The sequence below is a fragment of the Symsagittifera roscoffensis genome, chromosome 1 (assembly GCF_963678635.1).
Source record: "Symsagittifera roscoffensis chromosome 1, txSymRosc1.1, whole genome shotgun sequence".
NCBI classification, from domain to species: Eukaryota; Metazoa; Xenacoelomorpha; order Acoela; family Convolutidae; genus Symsagittifera; species Symsagittifera roscoffensis.
In genome coordinates, this window is record NC_087062.1 from 5632607 (window position 1) to 5642416 (window position 9810).

At 33.6% G+C, this 9810-nt stretch overlaps 1 protein-coding gene across 1 annotated transcript; it reads left to right on the forward strand.

Annotated features, from left to right (window-relative positions):
* The first annotated feature begins 2959 nt into the window (after window positions 1-2959).
* On the forward strand, window positions 2960-4909 carry LOC134855600 (aquaporin AQPcic-like). Its single transcript, XM_063872140.1, has 3 exons — window positions 2960-3333; window positions 3929-4122; window positions 4366-4909. The coding sequence occupies exons 1-3, from the start codon at window positions 2985-2987 to the stop codon at window positions 4723-4725; spliced, it is 903 nt and encodes a 300-aa protein (XP_063728210.1). The 5' UTR covers window positions 2960-2984; the 3' UTR covers window positions 4726-4909.
* The last annotated feature ends 4901 nt before the right edge of the window (window positions 4910-9810 follow it).

Genomic DNA, 9810 nt, shown 5'->3' on the forward strand with positions numbered 1-9810 from the left:
AGCTGGGTTCAAATTTTGAAGCAATGTGTTTCCCAGCATCGAGAAAATATTTTTTCACCAGGCAAGCTAAAAGTGTAAATATATAACTAAATTTGCCTGGTTCTTACCAGGGTGATGTATTAGAATAGAATGTAGGTTCAATTTAAATAGCTGGTTCGCTTTTTGCTATACTTTGCACATTATTTATATGTTATTTTAAAATCCATATTTTGGCAAAAGAAGAAGTGTAAATTTTGAATTTTTCAATAGTATTTTATTTGGCTGAATAACGTCCTTACAAAAACTAACATTATAGTAGTACAATTACTTGAAATGTACAATTACTTGTTGCTTTTTGAAACATGAATCAGAGCAAAAAAGGGATTTAAGACAATACGTGCTAATTGGAAACATTTCAAAACAAGTATCTACTATATCCCAATTATACTCTTGTTAAATATCACTGTACACTACATAGAACTAACCAATCATGATCCATGACTGAACCTTACAATAAAATATAAAGCTGAAACTATTTATAATTTCAGCCAGAGAAAAAAAATTAACTTTGCAAACAGTTGCTCTTTTTTATTCTAACCTCGCAACAATACCAGTATATACTATATCTATTGAGACTAGGAAAAATAAATGTAAGATTAGGATCGGTATTAGACTAAGAAGTTGCATGAATCTATCAGGCCGAAAATAAGATAGCGTGACAAACAGACGGTATACCCTATCCGAAATTACTCTATGATAAAGCCACCCCGGACCTAAACTCATAATGGGAGAAATTGATATGGTGTATTCTCCGCCTTTCTGTAGAAAAGTCGGTGGTTCGAAGCTCAATAAAGTTGTCCGTGCTCGTCGCCGAGGATGGTATAAAAAAGGACAAGAAATGTTTAAACAAGGACAAAACAACGGTTTTCCGTCATCAGCTAAGCTGCTAAAATTTGGTCCAGTACCCCTTGGAGTAAATGACTTCAGCTGTTAATTGACTCATTGTTTATTATTTTGGTCATTAAAACAGCTACGTAAGTTGTATCTCTTTTTCCGAGCACCGTTTTTTTGACCCACTAATTTGCTCAAGGTCACTAATATTGCCAGCAATTAGGAATTAAGTGTAAACAGTGGCAGACTTGGGGGGGGGGGGGGGGGGTCGGGGGAATGGATTCGGACTTCTTTAATAACCAAAGAGTCCCCCATTCGCATTCGGTATTAATTTATGACCCTCTTTTAAGCCCATCAAACATTAATTTATTTTTTCTAAAGGCTTCTTTGGAGCCAATATACTAAGTTTCAATGGGAGCGGAGCGCGCGCCGAAAAAACGCTATTTTTTTATCGAAATTTTCCAAAAGGTGCAAAAAACGGCATTTTTCACATGTTTTTTTATATTTTCCCGGCGGCGCAAAAATTTGGTGTCAAAAATAGGGGTCTTTATAACATTCCGCGAGCGTTCGGAAAATCAATTTGGTCGACCTGAAAAGGGGTCAACAAAATTTTTTAAAATTTTTTGAAAATCCCCCCTCAAGAAAACCCTAGATCTGCCCTTGACTGCATAACTGAGTGTTTCGACTGCCCTCTAACGTCAATGGACCTGAAGTTTTTAAGAAAATATTGAAATGAAGGGTAAAAATGGACGGAATTTTGACTTTTCTTTATTTTTCTTTGAGTTTATCCCCCTCACACAATTTTAAGTGCAATGTGATATATTTCAAGTCTGGTAGCGTAAAAATACGAGCAAATTACTTGCCGTAATCAACTTTGGAATCAAATAATTTGTATCTAACGATTTAATTGAACAAAATAATTTACGCAGGAGCGGTTCTAGGATTTTCGAGCGGCGGGGCGTGGACTTTCAGAAATATTTTCTCCCAAAGCACTAAAAAGATCAAATTTTCTGCACCGCAGGCAAATTTTAGAAAAAAACAGAACATGCTAAATAGGCGTTTAAAGGAGCTTTTTGGAAAACTTTAAACGAATAACCGCGTTTCTTCGGCGCGCGTTTCCCCCTAAATCCGCCTCTGAATTTACGCGTTTTTTACTCCAATTTGAATTATAGTAATAAATGTAGTTCCAATTCAAACAGTTGATAGTTTTGCAAAAAATTAGCACGGTGGAATCATCTTTTATTTTTTGACTTTTTTGCAACCACCAAGAGCACAAAAATTAGGTCACCTTAGAAATTCGAGATCTATGAGAAGCATCATTCAGGAATTGCAATAGACAAATTAAGTAATCTATAACAAAACTGCTCCTTTTATCAAAACGAACAATGAATGTTCCGACTGCCTAATTTAAAAAGTTTTGATTGAAAAACTGATAGAAAGTAATCGAAAGTAATATATAATAATAATTAAAGTTTCGCTTAGTTTTTGTTTGCATTTCACCCCCTTACACCCAATGCTATGTAAAGTGGAGATTAATGAAGTATTTAGCGTCTCGTATTCTAATAATAAGACCAAATGGCTTGCCTCAATTCATTTTGGATTTGAACCGTCGCTCACGATTGTTATCAGAATAGCAATTAGCAATTTAGCAATTATCGTTATAAGCAATTATCGTTATCAGCCAATCCCCCCCCCCCCTCATTAACTTCACGAAAAAAATCACAAGGTAGTTTATAGATTTGAGCCCCCGAAAACAAAAAGATATAATTCAATTCGGTCAAGAAATATTTATCGCATTATTGGTTAATTGATTTTTAGAATTTTAAGTGACCTTGAGACATACTTCCTGTCTGAAAAATTAAATTTTGCATGCAAAAATTGACTGAAATAGGTCAATTGCTTTGTTTAATGAATTTTTTTTCTGTCCGAACTTTTTGCTACAAATTATATATATTTATATAGATTTCAATCACTTCCAATTCCGAAATATTTTGAAGGAACTTCCAGAATTTCAAAACAGCATTTACCAATACAAGAAACTTTCTAATATTTTTCTTTTCAATTGTATTCTATCTTCTTTTCCCAACAAACAAGTTTGACCTTCCCGATCAACTATGGGCTTCCACAGAAAACACGCAATAGAAGGTATTCTACACGCAGCCCACGAGGTTGCCGATCCTGCTCTCTGGCGAGCTGTTTTCGCCGAGTTCTTCGGGACCTTCGTCATGATCTTCGTCGGATTGTCGAACGTGGTCGGCAGCGAATACGACGACGGGGTCGGATCTGATATCGACAATTTGATCACACCTGGATTGACGTTTGCAGCTATAATCATGACTCTGATTCACATTATTGGACCAACTTCGGGGTGTCACATCAACCCAGCTGTGACCATCTCGCTCACGATTGCAAAAAGATGTCACATTTTGAAGGCTTTATGCTACATCATAGCTCAACTTACAGGTGAGTTCAATCAGTAAATCGAACTCATTTTTCGATTTTTTTTCATTAATATTTGTACTTTTATCTATTTTCTCCAAATACAAGTTTGACTTTTTCAATCAGTTATGGCTAAATTGAGTGAAATAGGTAATTTGATTTCAAAAATTTTATGTTCTGATATTGAACTTTAATTTATATAGCTTTTAATCGCTTAACAAGCTTCCAAACGGCCTTCAACTTAGAAAAATTCAACCAAATAGTGGTTCTGAGGATTAAAATGCGTGATATTAGATCTCATGGCTAAATTCACAAATAATCAGAGCTGTAGCTAATCTAATGTATTTGCCTAAAAAACATAGTATCATTTACAAACCTTATCAATTAATTCGGTGGTAAGCTTTGATATCAATTTTCAAATAACTTTCATTAGTTCATTAATTTCCTTCGTCGATCAAGAGAGGTTATCTTGCAAGATCTTGCGAGTATCTTGCAAGTATCTTGCAAGATCTTGCAAGATAACCCTCGTTTGCAAGGATCTTGCAAGATCTTGCAAGATAACCTTCTTTGATCGGCTAGGGTTAATACTTTAAATTGATAGTTCATGAACTTTCTTCAGGTGCTGTTGCCGGAGCCTATCTGGTCTACTGGGTCGCTCCTCAAGAGTGGATAGACCACAGTCATCTGGGCATGAACAGACTGAGGCCAGAGTTGAACCAGATCCAGGGTCTGGTGGTGGAGATCATTGGAACCATGATTCTAGTCCTGTTGGTCCTCGTTATCTCGGACCCCGATCCGAGAAAAGACTTCGAAGTAAGTAACTATTGTATTTCTACTTATATAAAAAATAGATGAAAAATAGTATATAGTATTAATGGCAGCTTTCGAATTATTTGAGACAAGTCAAAGTAATACTTGACATTTTAAATGACAAAATAATTATGATTTGGACAAAAAACAACGGTGTCCCAAAATAGGAAAACACAGAAATCACTCATAATTATTACGAATGAAAACATGCAAATATTTTTATATTCATGAACAATTTTTTTCCAGGGCTTTCCGTCGACTGCTGCTGGATTTATGGTTCTGGCTTGTGTTCTCTTCATGGCGCCTTACACGGGATGCAGCTTGAACCCAGCTCGATCTTTCGGACCCGCTTTCGTGATGCAAGAGTTCGCAGCCTACCACTGGATCTACTGGGCCGGACCGATCGCAGGAGGGTTGGTAGCTCTGGCTGTCTATTACGGAGCCTTGATCCAGGGTTTGCATAAACATGACAACCCCGAGGTGAAAGAAGTTGTTAATTTTGCTGCGAATCAAGAAAAGGTCCAGATCGAGCATGATGGTAAGGAGATTGATGGAAAAAAGACAGCTGGATTTCCAAATCCTCTGGCGGACACTATTCCGGGTTAATGTGTTCCGGCCGCACAAACGGATTCATTTACCCAAAATCCGAGGTCAAAAACAGCCATTTCGTTACAAAACAAATTCGAAAGATGCAACTCATTCAAAATGTATTGTAATCTGCGACTATAACTTGTATAGAAAACAATTGAGTTTTTTTGTCAAAACAAAGTAATTCAAAAACTGATAACGATTTTGTGATATACCTTAGTAAAGTTACTGAGTTCTGATTTACGATGTTCTGACTTCGCTGAAATACAGAAGAATTTCAAATTAATAACCATTTTTAACTGCTGTGCTCGCACTGCTGTAATTTTCTTAATAACCAAGTTATTCATTTCTAATTAAGATTTTAGAAAAAAGTGCCTTTTTGATTGCCATTTTGTAGCTTAATTCGGCGCATTTTTTTAAGATCTTAGTATAAAGAACAAAGTATAGAAAACATAGTATACAAATTTTGATCACTTGAGGTCTTTGTAAAAGAACAACCGACAAGCTTTCGGGGCCAAAAACAAAATGAACAACAATCGACCATTTTGGAAATTCAAACCTTAACCATAGTAATATCCACCTTCATGGCTATTACTTATAAGTAACAGTTTTATTTGACATCGTTTAAACTTGCAAATTCTCCTTCTAATTTTTTCTCTTTTTTGCTATAAGGTTCACCCGTTCCTCGTAAAAAAACTTCAGAACTATTTTGGATGCCAGAAAATCAGATATTATCTTTCAAAACCCTAAGAAGCCATGTTGTTCGACAAAATAGAAGCTTTGAAAAACATTACAAGCTATCGGAAGAAAGTGTTTTTTTTTAATTGAATTTGTTTCCAAAATTAAGTTTCATTAATTAAGCCAGCAAGTACGCTTTGTGTTATTTCTAATTTAAATTTCAACAGAAAAAGCAATTAAAAAAGTTTAACGGATGCAATAACTTTGCTGATTGCAAGGCCAATCCCGCTGCAAAAATAGGATGTTTCAAATAGTTTTGACAGAACTTGACCAAAAATATGTGTTAATAAGCGTAACACGACAACTCGCAACAGAAATCAACTCTAATTATTCATTAACGACCATAAATTGAGTCCAAAACTTTGATTCCATTAATTGATATATCATCATTAGCGTTTCTAAATATGCTTCTATACTCTTCGAATAATGTTGCAATTCACTACAGATCAGAGCAGGAACGGATATTGATTTTTGAAAATAGAAAATTTAATGAATATTGATTTGCTGAGAAAAGCGTGTTGCTCAAAAAGACTTTGCAAGTCACAATATTTTACTACTGATAAATTATTTCTGGAGAAAAATTGGATCTCTTTATTTCATTGTTGCTTCATAAACGAGAAGTTGAAATGTGAGTTTGCTTTGTCTCCAAAATTTTTCGCAATTTTTCAATTTTAGGTTCCTGAACAAACATGGAAAAAATGATGCAAGAGTTTTGCTAGTTAAAGAAAGTTATTAAAAGTAGGATTTTCAATCAGCTGGAATCCAATGCACATTCTTCGCCTGGCGCAAAGCGTTTGATTTTGTAAACCAACATTTCTTTTTTTGGAGAAAATGTTAGTCTAATGGGCTGAGAGGACCAGTGTTTGAAATTACTAAATCTTATTCTTCAAATAGAACTCAATATGCTTTTTTAAATTGAAATCAATCTACCAATCAGTTAGTCAATGTTGGTGTACCTCATGGATCTATATTAGGTCCTCTTTTATTAATTCTCTTCAAAAATGATATTGATTGTAACAATGAACAACAAATTATTGTTATACCCTGATGATACTGCAGTACAGACTATGCTAGAGAAAAAAAAACAATACAAAAACGGCATCAAAAATCTCTGAGTGGTGTCATTTTTTAATTAGATGATAATCAATTGTTTTTGCTCACAGACAAGAAACATTGTCTCTAAAGAAATGAAATCAGTGAAAAATCAAAAGTAGAATTTAAAAAAAGTAGCGAAAAATTAAAACGTTTCAGATAGAAATTTAGAATGTCGAACAATTAGGAAACAATAAAAATGTTTAAGAGTGTCAAAAAAGTGTTTAAACAGATGTTTTGGAATATGTTATCAACTTAGGAAACGTTCAAAAACAAATCAATCAAAAAAAATGTACAAAACTTGTGTTGAACCATTTGTGCAAAACTGAGTACTTGTTTTCGCTGCAACGGATAAAAGCAAAATAAAACCATTAGAACAGAATATAAATCGTTTATAAAGTTTTGCTATTTCAAGAAACGCAATCAGTCAATTAAACATATTAGAAGTTTTAAAAAACTTCATACTATGAAAAAAACTTCGAGTTTATGAGCTACTGAAACTATAAGGTAAAGTGTTGAGAACATTATTTGCTTCAGAATTCATGAATAACTAAATCGATTATGCTAGAATTATTAGGATCCAAGCACGGAGAAAGCAAAAACTTGTCAATGAGGGCAATCAGCATTTAAAAAATTCTTATTGGGTTAGAAAAAAAAGCTTTTCAATTATGTCCGTCAATGGCTCAAGTTTTTGTTTACAAAATGCTAGTCATGTTGAATTGAATAGGTTCATTTACATGTTTGTAGATAATTAGATTCTAGGTAAGGATGAACTAATTTAGGATACTTGCAAATAGACTCCAACCTATGCATCATTTTTTGCGCGGCTCGTAATATTATGTTGAACTAGAAGCTTAGTTATACTTATAAACAGATATTCATACATGTCTAAATGTATATATATATATTTTTAAATTACCATTTATATTGAAAATACTTCAAAAATTCCAAGGACATCTAGAAGTAGAACAAAGAAAATCAGGTTTGTGTAAGCCATCATAAAAATTGTAGTGAAAAATTGACTTTGCGTCTAAAAATGGAAGGTTTAAAAATCAAACTGGTTATAAGAAAGTGTAAAATTCTAGACGCCTGAAAACAGACTTGTGTCCAAAATGATCAGCATTTTGTAAATGGATTATAAAAAAATTGATGAAATGTTAAATGTGTTTTGGAATTAATTTGTTAATTTTTTATAGATTACAGGTGTTTTGGAATTAATTTGTTAATTTTTTATAGATTAATTTGATCAGACATTTTTTTGTGTATGGATTTTGATAATTTGTTTCGAAAAATTCAATGTGTGAAAATTGCGGCCGATTTTTGGTCAGATCTTGGTATATGTTATCATCTTAAAATGAAAAATCACATGAATAGTCTTAGGCTTTGAAAAAGGCCAACATTTTTCAACCCAAGAGAATTTTAAAAATAACTTTAAAAGTAAAATTATTTTTAAAATTTCAAAAACAATTTGCCACTTTTTTCGAAAAAAGTATTAAATAGTTTTTTTCTCTTAAAAGTGATTGAAAAACCGGAAGTCTGTGCAAAAAAGAGTGAAAAATAGATAAAATAGTGACCATTCTGAAGCAAAAATTAATTGATGAAGCAAGTATTTAAGAAAATTGTGTCTACTTTCTTCTGAAAATCGAAAAAACGCAGACCAGTTTTTCTCGACAAAGGGAATCTCGATTTTTTGCTTTACTGGTTGTTAAAATCGGAATCACAACATTATGATATATGATTCGATAATACGATACTGTAGTATGATATACCAGGTGCACCTTTTTGAGTTTTCCTTTAAATATTCAAAATTGGCTGAAAAAAGTATTGAAAAACCACCCTTATACGTAGTTCCTGTATATTTTGATTCTTCAATTTATAAAAACTGTGTCTGTTCTATCATTTTATGGGATTTTTTTTTGGAATTCTGTTTGCTTGAGCATAGTACTGGTATAGCGACTAAAACGAAATTATACTTTTTTCTTCAACTTTTGCAGTTTTTTATGGTGAAAGACCGCTAATCGTTTAGTTCTGATAAATGAAAACTGTATGATATGCATTTTCCTATGCACACTTTTTCCAATGAAATTTTTTGATGCATCTAATCTTCCAAAGAACAAAATGCTCTTTGTGACGAAAATGGCAATTAACTTATTCAAAACTACAAAAAGACTTGTAGTCGATTTCTGAAATTTTTAACTTAAATGAAAAAATGTTTTTTTACAAGTTTCGTAAACATAAATTGTATGATTGGCGTTCTTTCCTTAGCCTCCATTGGTGATTTTGTATGATTAGCAACTTTTTGTATAGTCAACCCGGGCTACTTTTTCAGAAACTACTTTAAGAGATTATGCGCATACTTCTCCATCTCAGTTTCTAGCTAGAATAGCTAAAAATTTAACTCTTAACTTCTTAACTCTTAATTTTACTCTTAACTTCTTAACTCTTAATTTAAATTGAAATGAAATTGAAAACTAAATTAAAATTGAAACCTGAACTGCGCTAATGAAAATAGAACACTATTGTTATTAAATCAGATTCCCAAATAGTTTACTATCATACTCTCTATAAAAATTTACAACACTTTTTTCTCTCTTTCTCCCCCTCCCGATGGGCTCTTTGGTGGGCTGACCCCGTTTGGAGTTTAACTGTTTCCGATTTATCCAGCGTCAAATCCAGACCTTTCTTCTTCAGCACTTGTTCGGCTGCGTGAACAAACATCTGGTCTATGTTTTGTCTGGTTTTGGCTGATGTTTCCCAATAGGTCATGTTGTGCACCTAAAAACGGCCAGAAAATGAAGAAAAAAAATCAAAAAATAATATTGATTTGAACTTTAATTGAACGTTACGTCTTATTAAGTAACTCGCAGTAGGTACGGGGAAGTTTGCTGAAAAAATTTGTTGGCCTTGTCAAAACCGGTCATTTTGGTTTTTCCCAGCACTACCAGTTCAACCCAAAACTCCAGAGTAGCCCCTGGCCCCTGAATATCTACTGCATGAAATCTTAACTTAAGTGTAAAAGCAGTAACGCCTATCTGAAATTTCTGGACGCAAGAAAACGGCCTTGAGTCGCAAAAAAAGCTACGCTCATCAAAATAACTCAGTCTGGAATGTGGGGAAATAAGAGAAAGGGACTCTGCTAAGACAGGCTGGATACCTTTTCATTAATCCTCTGCTCTGCGCATTATTTGAAAACATATCTTTTTATTTTTATATGTGAGACGGGGGAGGTAGGCGCTTCCCTCCCTTCGGAATTCGATCCCCTGACCACATAAG